The sequence below is a fragment of the Chlorocebus sabaeus genome, chromosome 2 (genome assembly GCF_047675955.1).
Source record: "Chlorocebus sabaeus isolate Y175 chromosome 2, mChlSab1.0.hap1, whole genome shotgun sequence".
In the NCBI taxonomy this organism is placed as follows: Eukaryota; Metazoa; Chordata; class Mammalia; order Primates; family Cercopithecidae; genus Chlorocebus; species Chlorocebus sabaeus.
In genome coordinates, this window is record NC_132905.1 from 84,391,472 (window position 1) to 84,406,956 (window position 15,485).

At 36.8% G+C, this 15,485-nt stretch overlaps 1 protein-coding gene across 4 annotated transcripts in view; it reads right to left on the reverse strand.

Annotated features, from left to right (window-relative positions):
* The window catches only part of CHODL (chondrolectin), a 457,020-nt gene that overhangs the window by 13,127 nt on the left and 428,408 nt on the right, over positions 1–15,485 (reverse strand). The window contains exon 1 of one of the 4 annotated variants that reach the window (XM_007966699.3): positions 8,615–9,227. The exons of the other annotated variants lie outside the window; for them this stretch is intronic. Within the exon in view, the coding sequence (XP_007964890.1) occupies positions 8,615–8,693 (79 nt within the window). The 5' untranslated portion in view covers positions 8,694–9,227. Of the gene's footprint in view, positions 1–8,614; positions 9,228–15,485 lie in introns of those variants that run through there. 4 annotated transcript variants of the gene reach the window in all.

Consider the following 15,485-nt stretch of genomic DNA (forward strand, 5'->3'; position numbering starts at 1 on the left):
ATCATATCCATTCCCTTCTGGAGTCAGCAATTAAGGACGTATGATGACACTCAGACAGAAAGGCGCAGAAATCAGTGGAAGGTCATTAGCTTCTCAACAGTGTTTGAGTGATAGGCATTCAATATCTTGACACAAACTGAGAACAGCCAACCATAAACTAGTAGTTCTGGCAATGCAAGCAAGCCAAGAGTTGTTCCCTCTGTTTCATTACCTGGATCTGGACCCAGGAGCGACACACTGAAAAATATGAACAAATTAACAGGCTGCCCAAATTGTTAATGCAAAAGAACGTATTAGTGTGAATGACCATGGAAAATAAGTTAGAGAGACTTCAGGACAAACCAGCCTGAAAATAAATATTCTTTGAGAGATGATTAAGAAAGTCCTAATGGCTGACTCTGAAAATTAATGTATTATTTTAAAATTTCTCCTAATACATTATAAAGTTTTGTGATGATTTCATCATTTCAAATGGTTGTTCTGGATCAGAGCCTAACAATGCCATTACGCCTGTATTTTCCTGCTTGTATTTAGAAGCATGCTGTTTCCATTTTCATCTACTACATCCTTTACATAGTTCTAAGTGTCCAAATATATCTTAATTATATTCCCTTGAGTTTTCAACTTGTTCAATTTTTCACTCCAAGAACTTTCTGCCTTGGATTTTATCCCAGCACTTTTGAAATATTAAATTTCCCTACCAAGATTGTTTTGCAAGATATCAAAAAATGTCATATTAAAAAAAACAAAAAACAAAAAACAGACTAGCCAGACCTCTCAGTGAGCAAAAAGTTTGTTCTATGCAACAAAGCCTCACACATTTAGGGAATTCCTGGGTGTGACGCATATGCTAAAAGTCACTGTTCATTATCTCTGACATTAAAAGATAAATGCAACACAGATTTTCTCATGATGAGCATACAAAAATGGTGATGTAAATTAACTCACAAAATTAAGATAGCACTTCTAATTAAATGCATGAGAGCTTTAGGTTTCGTGTGGAAATTTCTAACACCATTATGTTAGTTTATACAGATATAATAATAATAAAAGAAAAAAGTCTAGGGACAGAGATTATATTTAAAATAATTAACAATCAATGCTGCGCAGGCCCTGGACAATGGCCAGCTTGACACTCTCTGTGCCAGGCCGTGTTTCTGGTTGTGGATAATAGAGCAGTCCTCAGGTCCTGCTTGAGAGAGCGGAGACTGTGATGGCTGCATGGCAGGGAGTCTCTCAGGGCATCAAGACAGCATCCCATCATCAACCCGGAACGGATATATTAACTCTAAAGTTTGATCATCAGCTGTGTCTACAGAGTTTGAACTGAAAAGTCACTACCAGTTCAGATCTAGCAAGGCAGTTTTCAGGAAATTATAAATATATTGCACAATTTTTATGGGTTTATATACAATCAGTTAAAGCTGACACTGAATTTCTTTATACTCAATTCTATTTTATTACTGATTTCCACCTTAGCGTGCAAATTTGGTCCAAGTTGCAGCAAAATCAGCAGAAGCAGCAGCTATTGAACATCTCACCGCTATTTCAGCTGATCACATTTGGCTACTGATGCAGTGAAACTCCAACAGCTGGGAAACAAATGTTGCCCTAATTCCCAGAAAAGTTTTGTTAATGCAGATCTTCTGGAAGCAACTTTCCCACTTCTGTAAAAGCCAATCTTCCTAGAGAACAATTACAATGACCTCTCATCTCATTCCGTGAGATAATATGGAGAATTTCTCTGTCTCTTATTTTCAAATGTTATGTTCAGATAAAATCTTCCATCAACATTTTATGGGATAGATAAGTATTCAGAGAACCATACAATGGGTTCTATTACACTAAGGTTACATTTATGCCGTCTAACTATAAATTACTAAATGTCAACTAGCATCTGCAGTTGAAGCCATCCTTTAATTGTGGGCTTATCTACAAGAGAGAGAAAAGATCTGCCCAGGATTCTACAAACATATTGAGAAAATAAAATTCAAGGTAATTTCTCCACAAACATATTGAGAAAATAAAATTCAAGATAATTTCTCTACAAACATATTGAGAAAATAAAATTCAAGATAATTTATTTGCTAGATGTGCACTAGGAGCTAATTAATTTTTAAATCTAAAAAGTATTTAAATATGTAAGTTTTTCTGCACTGGATTTTTTAACATGTAAGTTCATGGGTACATATGTAGGATGCACAGATTTATTACATAGGTAAACGTGCGTCATGGAGGTTTGTAGTACGGATTGCACTGAATTTTTAGAGAAATATTTTATAGAATATTTCTTTTATATAAAAGAGACTTCTTTATATAAAATATATAAATATTTATTTTATACATTAAAATAAATATTTTAAATATTTAATATTTTATTTATTTTATTTATTTTAAAGTATAAAATAAATAAAATAAATATTTTATATAAAAGAAATATTCATCCTTGTTAGTTTCACACACAGCTACATAAGTAAACAGGCCCTTTTATTTAGAGAAAGCTATTATTATTATCATTCGTATCACCGTCACAACAAAGATTTCATCAGTATTTCCATGAATAAGTAGACGATTTTTGTCTTTTTTCTTAGCCATTAAAATTTCTATAGAGCTAACTATTGGCAGAGGTTTAAATGCTTTTGGCAATGATATAAAAGTGAGGCCAAACTCATGAAGTCATGGTAGTTTGCTTTTGCTTTCTGAGTAGAAAGGATCTGTAATTTGATTTCCTTTTTGCTTGTATTTGTTTACTTTCTGATAGTTGAGTGCTCAGTTATGAAAATAATACATATTTTATTATGTCTCATACTATAATTATATATTATTAATATTAGATGAGTATTGAATTTATATCACTTTTTCAATAAAAATATAAAATATTACCAATTCCTACTGTTCAATTATGATCTACCATTAGTTGCAAAAAAAAGTAAAAAAGAGCATCCACATGGTAAATATTCCCCAAATCAGGTTGACTTAACTTAGAATGTTTTATTGGAATCATACAAGGTATTTTTTCTTTTTCATAATTTCTTCTTATCCCCCTCACAATCACACTGATAAGTTTGCTGATACTACCATAAACAGTATAGCGAGGCCTGTGATACCAATGCCATACACGGTGTAGCAAGGCCTGTGATACCAGTGCCTACACGGTGTAGCGAGGCCTGTGATACCAATGCCGTACACGGTGTAGCGAGGCCTGTGATACCAATGCCGTACACGGTGTAGCGAGGCCTGTGATACCAATGCCGTACACGGTGTAGCGAGGCCTGTGATACCAATGCCGTACACGGTGTAGCGAGGCCTGTGATACCAATGCCGTACACGGTGTAGCGAGGCCTGTGATACCAATGCCGTACACGGTGTAGCGAGGCCTGTGATACCAGTGCCAACACGGTGTAGCGAGGCCTGTGATACCAATGCCGTACACGGTGTAGCGAGGCCTGTGATACCAATGCCATACACGGTGTAGCGAGGCCTGTGATACCAGTGCCAACACGGTGTAGCGAGGCCTGTGATACCAATGCCATACACGGTGTAGCAAGGCCTGTGATACCAGTGCCATACACGGTGTAGCAAGGCCTGTGATACCAGTGCCTACACGGTGTAGCGAGGCCTGTGATACCAATGCCGTACACGGTGTAGCGAGGCCTGTGACACCAATGCCGTACACGGTGTAGCGAGGCCTGTGATACCAATGCCGTACACGGTGTAGCGAGGCCTGTGATACCAGTGCCAACACTTTTGAACTAAAAAGGAAAGGCCTGGTGTTCATTTTAAGTGTTCTCTTTTCAGCATTCAATGTTACACCAACATCTTAAAAATTTTTCTTACAAAGAGTTTTATTATAATAAACTTTTATTTTTATGAATGAGATTTTATAAGGTACTTAATTGCATAGCGCGCTATAGCTGGAATCCATTTTCTCACATTAATAAACACATTTATTTATAATTTCATTTATAATTTTAAATTTATAAACGTAGGCTGTGGTCATTTTCTGGATGGTGGCAGCAGCAGCAAGCCCTGCTTCTCCAACTGGAAAATGCCATAAGCTTTCTGAGAAGAGGATAAGACTATCTTTTTAAAAAATCATAATACTTACTATGGAGATTAGAATAATAAGTAGTAAACCAAGTATCAATGTGACTTAAGAGTTCATGTAGCCAATCAAAATGAATTCGCTTTGAAACCAAACTCTATACTTGAACTTTGGGTACTTGAGATTATTTAATCGCCCCTGTCCTCAGTCTTCTTACTTAAATAATGAGACCAGTTATAAGTTTTATAGAAATAATGATTCTAATAATAAAGGCCTGAAATTTAGCAATAATTTAGAATGCAGCACCTCATTCCTACCGCAATCCATGCTGTGGGATAAATTAGGAGAAGACGACCTCTCCTGGTGAGAGACGGCAGAAAGGTCCCCCTTATAGACTGGTCAACTAGAAAAAGTTGATTTTGCCTCTAGGTGGCTTGAGTTCCAAGCGCTGGGCTTGCCAAGCTGAGCTCCTTCTTCTGTCTTTTTCGCATGTACCTCTGCACAGTGCACAATCTGCATAGTGTGTTTGAACCTTTTTAATATTCCTAGCAAGTCTATGACATAGGTACTCTTATCTGTTTTCAAAATGAGGCAAAGAGGGCAGACAATAGTTGAATAATTTGCCCAAGTTCACACAGCTCACAAATGCTGAAGCTGGGGTTTGAAACCAGGCCATCTGGCTCTACAGTCCATGTTTTTACCAGATTTCTATGCTGTCTCCATACGTCTCAAACCTAATATAAAGGTGAAATATTTCATGAACAAAAGGGATTGATGAATACAAACACTGTGCATGTTATCTATGTCAGAATCATTATCATTAATCTGTTATTGATTACTGGGCGGCTAATATATGCAAGGCTTGTGTATTGAGAGCTTGCTGCTAAACGGAATTAGATTTTCTGTTACAAATATTTAAATAAGACTTAACGTTGCCTCTGTCTCAGATTTTCAAACCACATATGCCTTTAATAAATTTTTATCTAGTCTTTTTATTTTCCAAATGAAACAAACTAGGTCCAAATTGAATGCTTTCCGCATTACAAAGAGTGTGAGTTTAGCCAAGTTGTCATCCTGTGTTATATCATCAGGAGTATGTTAAAACAGTGAAACATTCTCACCCCACAGTTGGACACATCCATCTACTTGTATATGAATGCCTGACACAGAAAGTTGTTGTAAATAGTAAAAATTGTTTGTGAGTGCATCTTCTGAAGTTTAGCCTTGGACCCCTTTATATATACATATATATTTTATATATGTATACATACTAATGCATTATCTTTTCTAAAGGGAATGAAACAGATATTGCCATCTTCAGGAAAAAGTTATAAAAACAAAACCATAAAATGATGACAAACAGCAGTCAAAGAATAACGGCTATGATAAATGGTTAGTTTATTAAATGACTGGTAATAAGATTAATTTGTCCCTTTCATGCCCAAGAGATACTTAAAGTAATTGCATCTCTGAAAACTGCACTGTCATCATTTTATGCTTTTGATGATATCACAGAATAGTTCCATAGGCTGAGATAGGCTCCACTGTTCTTCTTGTATCTCCCTTGCTATTATATTATATTACAGTAATATATGTGCTACTGTTCACCACCCATGAATTTGCAATATTCTATGGACTCTACATGATAAGAAGGGAGGTCTCTAAATCACCAAGTCTCCTAAATAAAATGTGTGCCGGTTTGAATAAGGTTAAACTAATTTATATTAAAGTGTCCTGGAGAAATCTGGAAGCACCATGAAATACTCCTAATGTCATTTTGCAGCAAAAATAGGTTGGAGATCACTGCTATGCACACTACAAAGAAAAAGAAAAAAAAAGAGAAACACATTACTTCAAAACACTTCAAATATTTAAAAGTATCACTTGCTCTTCAAACATATCCTCCCAACTTAGAGACCTGAATTTTGAATCCTTCATATTTGTCCTTATGCCTACAAGTAAAATCCTTTTACCTTTGTCCTAAAGAAGACATCATTACTCACCAGTCACTTCACAAAATTAAACGATTGCAGCTCCTATAGATATTCTCTACACATCTGTGTGTAGTAAGAAATCAGTACGGGTCTAAGCTCCTAAAAGTAGTTTCCGTATTAGCATCATAAATTCAATAAATAGGCTTTGATTACATCACCATGTCACATATTGTTTTGTGTATTCATACATCAAAATAAGTATGACCACTGACCTAGAAAAAAATACTTTCTTATTACTACTACATGCCGCTAACTCAAGGGTCAGATAACGATGACAAAGTTGTTTGAAATGTCATTTCTTGCTAAAATATATCCACTTTATTTTTAAGAAATGCTCTAAACTTTAGAAAAGGTGATGTATTTTAAAGTACTGGAAAGTATCTTATTGAATATTTTAAAGTATTAAATATGATTTCTGTGGAGAATTATTTTGTGAGTGTCTATTTTTCTGGGGTCAGTGATTTTTTGAGTATCCTACATAGAAATTATAAATTGTTGTACTGAAATTTAACAAATAGAAATATATTCCATACATTGTAAGTATGTTCCTAATAACAGCCCCAAAGAGGCTCTTACTCTTCAATAAAGATTTGGTGAATGGTCCCAAGTGGCATGAAAAAAATTGATGCACCAATTCAAAACTTACATTGACCAGGTAGACAATAGATCCGTTAGAAACTATTGCTACAAAAATGTCAGGCTTTAGGCTGCTCTGTTCTCTGGCCATTGTGGTCAAAATATATCCTTTTAAAAAATTAGTCTTCAAAGAATAAAAGTCACAAATCAATTTATAGATGGTTAAATTTCAATGTGAATTTTATGACCAAAGACAATTGAATTATTCATAAGAAAAACATAACTAATTATTTTAATATCAAATAAACATCATTTATGCTAAATCAAATAGATCATGTTCAGTTAATTAGAAATTTTCCAGATGTCACCTACAAGATGCGTAGAAATGCTTAATAAGAAAACCTAACAAAAGGTTTGAAAAATATTGTGTACTCAAAATATACCTAGAACACAAAATATACCTCTTCAACAATTTTTTAAGCTCTGTTTTTACTTTAAATATTATTTTTCCTCCCTTTAAAATGTTGAGGCCTAGGAATAAGAGCATATCTAAAGGATATTATTTAGGTAAATGAGTAAAAAACACCTTATGTTCAAAGCATGGTCTCTGCAGTTCATTCAGTTGCATGAATAATTCTGATAAGTACAAAGACAGATAAGTAATTTACAAAATCAGATGAGTCTGTATAATGAACTTTTTCTTTGAAGCTAACTTAGGGAGGAAAAGGATCTAATGTCACAGATTCTGAAAATTCTGAAAAAAAGTGTAGAGTGATTGGTAACCACAGGTGTAAGAATTATATTCTGAAGCTGTAGAACATCACAAATTGCTAAGGGGAAGATCAGTGACAATTAAGCTTAATATGCCAATGTCTAAAGGTCTGTCTTCACAACTGAATTAGCTGCTGTCATCTGTCATCTATTTCTACATCTAGTGACACCTGTTGTATAGGTGTACAAAAGTAAAAAGGACTACTTGTGCTTTTTATGTTTAAAAAAACACTTTTCACCCTCAAAACACATATATCCAACAAATACTTATCGCAGTGTTTCAATGAGCATAGTAAGAGATTTCAGTAAAGTGTAGCTATGATCAGTCTTTATGTAAGGCCCTAAGCACATTCACCCTAGGTCATTGAGAATCTGTATCCTTTTGAAGAAACTCTCCCAAAAAGTAAGGGAGAGTAGATGCAATACAAATTGTTCAACGACAGGACAGTGAGTCAAAAAAAAAAGAAAAATCAAAGAAAACCTGGGAAGCTTGCCAACTTTGATCCGTTTCTCATGCGCTCAGTCAACAGAACTAATTGTGCACCTACTGTGTGCCGAACCTGCAGTCATTACCAAGTATACCTCGGCCCAACTCCAGCTGACTTCATTTTCTGGGAAGTCCCCAACTTGGAATGAAGTGTGCAAAGGAAAGGCATCTACACACAATGACCACACTCCAGTTCCTTGCCAGTAGTCCTGCTGAGAACAAAGACCGAATGCCCAGGCATCTGGAGGCGACCCACAGCGAATTGATCTGGTCTCAGAAAGCATCCGAGTGAACATGGTGCTGGGACCAAAGTCCAGCCAGATCAACAGAGCAACAGAGGGTGGCATTTCTGCGGTGGCTCTTCTGTCTCTGGGTTCCCTCTGCCTCCGCCCTACCCCACCCCTTCTGCAGGTGCTGAGCCCTGCCCTGTGGTCAACTCTCACAAAGAAAGTGGAAATCACTCCTGAAAAAAAAAAAAGACTGTGCCGCTCGTGATGAAGCAGAGGCTCGCTCCGCAGCTACTTAAGCAAGCACTTCACAAAAATTTAAACTTTCCTGCGTGTGTGTTAGAGAAGAGAGGGAGGAGAACAGCACAACCAATTTCTCCCCGCCTCCTCCCGGACCCTTAAGCCGCACTGGTTTCCAACGCCCCGGAGAGCCTCCGCCGGAGGACAGGCTGCCCGCCGCGCCCCGTGGTCCCCTCTCCCAGCTCCTTCTTCGGGGGGACGGCCCCTGACTCACCGCTGACCACCCGGCGGCAGAAGGCTCCGTGGCCGCAGAGCAGCGCGGCGCCCAGCAGCAGCGAGACCACGCGGCTCATCGCGGCGCGGTGCAGCAGCAGGTGTTGCGTGGAGCGAGGGCGGCCTCTGCCGGGGCGCAGCCCGCGACTCTGGCTCCGCAGCCTCCCTGCCTCCTGGGCCCTACTCCCGCCGCCGGAGCCCAGCTGCCCGAACCCCTGCGCGCATCGCCTTTGGCCGGGACCTGCCGCCTGCCGCGCCTGTGCCGCGTGTGGATGTGCCCGGCTGCAGCTCAAGACTTCGACGGTGCGCGTTCGGGGGACTGAAGTTAGGGGGTCCCGTGTATGTCCCAGAGGCGAAGCAGAAGCCCCGGCTTGGACCGCACCGTTGTTTTGCTTTTCTCCCCGGCCTCTGACAAGTGAGAGGCTGAGCCGGTGCTCCCTCGTCCTGGATCACAGCTGCAGCAGCCGCTCTGCGCTCAGGCACCGTCTTATATATCCACGCCTCGAGGACCCGGCCCCCTCGCTAGTAATAATTTTTAACTACTTCGTCTCTCCAGCCATGTGGAGCATCCCAGCACCTCCCCTAAAAACGGGAGCCACTTTGAAAACAGTCCAGTCAGCAGCCTCGCCTCCTCTGGTGCCCTCCTCCCTGTCCCCTCTTTTCATTCGCTAGCGGACTGGATACTCATTTGTGTAAAATGTGACAGCTTTGCTATTAAACTCTGGCAAGAAGTTGGATCCATTTGGTTTTCTCAAAGATAAATGTGTACGGGGATGCCAAGTTGTATGGCCTTTCTTTCTGTGCTAAATTGCTTGATCATATGTATTGCTAGATGCAGGGCACAGCCACTATTTAAGATAGGTTGGTGAAGTGAGAGCCAAAACCTGCTCAGTGAATTATATAATGTGGCAGGTTTTTCCCCACCTAGGTTCTGCAAATAGATTATCTCCAGGCAGGTTGTTTGACGAAAACTGCCACAAGAGCAAATTGAAGGGAATATTTGAGGCATGGTTTTCGAAACTGATTTCACTCTCAGTGTTTGCAACTCCAGAGAAAATCGTCAACAAAAAGTAGACATTCTGAATTCTTGGGAATTTCCTGGAGGTAAATGAAAGTTATGTATTTCCTTACAATCATCTATCGGTGATCTACGATATACATTAGAAGTAAAGTTCATTGGAAAACCTGCATTTTTCATAACGTGACCTGCTCTTTATTCAAACAGTCTAGCCAAGGACTGTGATAGCTAGTTTCCAGAACTGGAGAGAAGTTCATAGGAATTTAATGCATATCAAGTCCGTAGTATGAACTCTGCAAATGTTCTCATAATGAGCTTCCGTAGAATTGGTATTTTCTCATTATGTTGCTTTAAATGCATGAGAATTTGTTAAATAACATTATTTGTCTTATAGGAAGTACATTTTCCTCTAACTTCCTGCTGTCTTTGGTTTCATAAGCCACGGGTACACTGTAAACATCTGTTGGACTCTTTTATTGGAAAAAGGAATTGAATACTGATACAATAAGGACATATCTTCCAGAATCAGAAATTTTAGCATTTGGAAAGACCTTAAAGATGATTAAATGCACTCTACTCGTGACAGTAGGATTCTAGCTGGGTCTGGAGTCCCAGCTATTTGGGAGGCTGAGGTAGGAGTTTGACACTGCAGTGAGCTATGATCCAGCCACTGCATTCCAGTTTTGGGGACATGCAAAATCCTGTCTCAAAAAAAAAAAAAAAAAGAAGAAGAAGAAGAAATAGAATCCTAAAATAACTATAATAATGTCTATTCTATCACTTCCTTTTTCTTACATTCACTTTAAAAACACAAATTTATTGCAGAACCATGGGCAGTTAATACATTTGGACCTTGTAGAGGCTATGGATTCTGTGGCTTTCACACTAGCTAATTATTCACAGAAAACAGGCACTGCTGGGATTCTGAACAAAAAATGGAAAACTGATATGCCTCCAGGCAATAGAGCTACAGCTCAGCCCTGGAAACCATGTCAAAGAGTATCACTGGACATAGCCATGGTAGGAGAGCTGTCTTCCAGGGGCTCACAGTTCAGTGCAGAGAAAGAAATAAAATAATAATTCTGTGTATAAATGCTGTAATGGAAGGGCGAATCAAGTGTCATGGCTAGCATAGAAGATGAGACATTCATTTGGAGGCATATTGGCAGGAATTCTCCAGCAGCAGAAAAGGTTGATGGTGGTGATTCCCATGGCTTCTCCAAATACCTGTAGAGCTAGGATTCTGAAGGGGATCTCCTTTCCCCTTTCATGCCACCCTACTCTCAGTTACTCATGCAGTCCAGAGCTACTGTAAACAGGTCCCTCTTTGGGAAAGAATCTCAGTACATTACAACATAAGCACTAGATATAGATTCCTACATGTCAGTAGGCCCAAATGTCTCTCATGCCTAAAAAGCTACCAAGAACGAAGCCATTTTTTGTCAGGATCTTCATGGTATTAGTAATTCAGGAAGTCTAATAATATATTATATAATATTATATAACTGTAATATATACAACTGTATATATATATATATATATATATATATACACACACATCTATTCTATCACTTCCTTTTACTATCAATAGTATTGATACTATCAATAGTATTGCCAGGACATAGAAAAATAAATATTTGAAAGTTTAAAAGTAAAATCATTACTCCATAACCACTTCAGCAATAAGCAGAAAGGTTTTCTTTTTTTTTTTTTTCTGAGTAATGTTTGGTTATCACTTCCAGTAAGAGAAGTGATATATATATATATGTAAAATATATAACTATAGTTATATATTATATATAAGCTATAATATATATATAACTCTAATAATAACTGTATCCTCAATGTGGTTGCACAGACTTCCTAACATACAGTTTCTTATCTTTAGGCTAGAATTATATCAGTTTAAGTTGGCCACATTCATTAACTAAGGCTGTTCAGCAGTTATTCTGGATGTTGTCTGACACATCAGGAAAATGAATTATTACAGGTTCTTTTTAGATTAATGTTTTTAAGGGGACTGGCTGACAAGAACAGCTTTTTTTGTTTGTGTCTCCGTGACTTCAAAACATCTGGATGGGTCATCACTAAATTCGGAGATCACAGTTTGAGTTGTCGTAACATAAAATGTGAGTGGTACTAGACATAGACAGGCTCTTTGGAGAGCTCTGGTGGAAATCTCTCTTCGTTTCTTTCTTTTTTTTTTTTTCATACAGTATAGTAGGGGCTATAAATTTAAAATTTTCAACAAAATTGTATTTTGGAAAAATGTTACAAGGTTATTGGGAGTTGGGGGAAAGCAACAAAACATTCAATAATTTTATTAACGAGGGCTTTTAAATTTTCCCTCTTGTGGATATGCGTAAGGTGTCATAGGAGACACATGGTTTTCTGATGACATATTTTAGTTCCAAATTAACCAAACAAAATCAGAAGTTTAAGAATTGTTTGCAAATCGATCCAGAAATTAAGGGTTCTTTCCAGGGCAAGCAAGAGAAGAGACTTTAGGGTTATGTGAGGAATTGTGTATGTCTGGAGCTGGGCCCCAGGTCAGCTGATACCAAACAAGATCATATGACTGGCAGTCAGGAGAAAAGTCCCCCACAGGTTAACGGTCTTTGTCCACTTGAAAAAAAAAAAAAAAGGTTCAAATGAGAACTTCAAACTGATTAGGCTAAGGAGCTCAGCCTCTATTCAACACCTGAAATGCATCACTCTCTTCAAGCCCCCAAATAGAAAGATGATCTCAGTAAAAGTGGCCACAAAGGAATCTCAGGAATAAGTCCATCACTGAATCTCCAGAGGTTCTGAAACATTAATAGAGAAACAATATTTGGAATCCAACATTTTCAAAAGTGATATCAGGAATCTTAAGAGTACACTATGGAATCTATATAATATCCCCAATATACCACGAACTCCTTCGCTCTCCCCACTCAGTTTCAAATGTCTGCAATTCCCAGTGAGCATCTGCTTCATGTGCCCATTAATATGTCTCAAGGAAAGACAGCCTAAATCCCAGCCACTGATCTGCACTCAGTGGCTCTTCACTTGGGCAACTCAATACAGTGGCTTCAGCCTAAGTCACAGCAGGCTTCATTCATTTGTGCTCCAGATGGAAAAGTGACAAATATGATCTTCAGAGGAGATTTGTTACAATGTTTAAAATTATTACAACTTTATATTAATAAATTTGAGATGTTTTCAGATTCCAACATTAACCAACCAACATTATTTATTCTATCACACTTTATTTAATGACAGTCAACGATTCTCCTGAGCACTATCAATAGTATTGTCAAGACATAGAAAAATAAATATTTGAAAGTTTAAAAGTAAAATCATTACTCCATAACCACTTCAGCAATAAGCAGAACGTTTTTCTTTTTTTTTTTTTTTCTGAGTAATGTTTGGTTATCACTTCCAGTAAGAGAGCATTGAATCCAAGGTTTTCCCTCCCGATATTTTAGAGATGACACCTTGGCATCTGTGTGGGTGTGTAACTGGCTTAAATGTAAGGATAAGCAGTTGGCCAGATTCCCCTGAGATTTACTTGTTCTTTTCAAAACATGTCTATGCGGTAGAATACATGATCTACCTCATTCAGGAGCCAGTTCCACCTTCCCCATAATCCCAGAAGGCAGTTTTTGCAGAGCTATCTAGGGGAATTTCATTGTTCATAACGATATCAGAAATATAATAAAGAATTATACATGATTTTGTATAACTTGAAGTTAAAATTTCGTAACTATTCTGTTGCATGGTCTGATCATTCAGGTGATGAATTAAAAATATTTATAGAACTCCATTACTAGGAATATATCCTATCAGATCTAAAGAATCATATAAACATATGTGCATGTTTAACCATCAACTCAGTAAATTAAAATTTCTTTGTAATGCTTCTTTATTAATTGAAAGCAATGAAATCTGTTTCTGTTGCTGGCAATCTAGTATAAGCCAATACTTTTTATTCTAATCACAGCTTAATTACTAAATCTGGTCTTAATATACGTTAATACAACCAAACAACATTGAGATAATCAAACAAAAACTGTGTAAGCTAAAGTCACCCTTGCCTCAAGGGTTTGATCTGAGTTATTGGATACATAATTGACTAACTCCTTATTGGGGGTGATATTGTATTATGGTAAAATTATTTGGCTAGCAGAAACATTAATCTAAATTTTTCATTAATCTGATCTTGGGCAACTTTCCTCATCTGTTTGGTTTTCACTTTATAAATACAAAAAGAAAAAATTGAAGAAGTTCTGTGTTTCCTGACTAAATGAGATTCTATTGCAGAAATACTGTTATTTCATAGACTTTCCAAATGTTAATCTTTGTTCCCCCCAGCCAGAATGTTATTTGTATATTTGCACTAATTTTCCAAATATACATAGATGTTATGGTTCTAATGAAATGTAAATTTAATTGTAAAATGTCACTTAATTTATAAATCCTTTCCCATATATTCTGATCAATATTTACCAAAAGAACAATTGCTATTATGCGAGGTCTGAAAAAAATTTATATGTTAAAAATAGGGCTTTATACTCAAAGAAGTTGGAAATCGCTATGCTAGATAATTTCTACAGTCCTTTTCAGCTTTACAATTTATTTCACTAAAGTAAAAAACTTAACATCTTCATCTCTTTTTATTTTCTTCCCTTCCTCCCTCCCTTTCTCATTCTCTTCTATTTTTTCCTATAAAAATGACAATGGTTTGATTTATAATAAGTGACTATATCCTCGTTTAATTTCCAAATTATCCAGAAAATGGGAGTCCTGAAAATGTTCTATGGTCCTTTGAGTAATAAATCAACATATCACAGATGCCACAAAAATGAAAAATCCAAATAAAGCAAAATAAAATTGAGGGCCAGGTTGAGTAAAAGATAATCCAACTAAGAGACCATAAAACTGTAAATGAATATTTGACAAATAAAGATATTTTCTATAAAAGTGTTTCATTTTACTAAAAGGGAAAGAGTGCAAAGGAAAGGAATAGCTAAAGACCTAAAAAATGTAAAATGTTCCTTTGTGGCATTCATAAATATTAAATGTTTCTCCAAATATATCAAATGACTAGGAAACAATGGTGCCAAAGCCAGCCATAATAGTAATAAACTGTATTATGTGAGATGACATACAAAGTTAGAGGGAATTCGAGGGAAAAAAAACAAAGGTTTATTAAAAAAATCAATTTAAATATCCTTCTGGAGTTACATCTGTCACTCTGCTGCTCTTTCATACATTGTTTCTAAGCGTAAATAGCTCACATGCCAAATGCATGTGTATAATGCAGGACAGCAATACAGAAATTTTGGAAATAATAAGGAATACTCTGTCAGATAAGTCATAGATATCAGCATCCATAAAAGTTTCTTTGTCCTCTAGATTACCTTTCTAAAAGGAAAAGTTATTATTTGTCTGCAATAAAGGTATAAATATACTACATTCCAAAGAAACTCCTATAAAATAAATCTGAACAGAAAGGGAAAAACATAACAAAAGTAAGTCTTTTTCTATTACTTGATCCTTTACAACAGAAAAAAAAAATTAACTGAGAGTGTTGCAGTAAGAAATGGATGCTATATTTCTCTCCAAAGAATAGACACAAAAATTCATAAGGTAGCCTTAATTTTCAAGAGTGTTAAAGAACGTCAGAGAGCTACGAAATCATCATGAATACCTTAGTCATGTACCTCCTGTCTTCTCAAATAGGTAAGAGTCATTTAATCTGGCACTAAAAAATCAGAAATAATGTTTTTGTTGTTTAAATAGTTTTGATGTTGAATAAGATGACAATTACAAATATATATATATATATTTCTTCTTACAAGACTAGGAT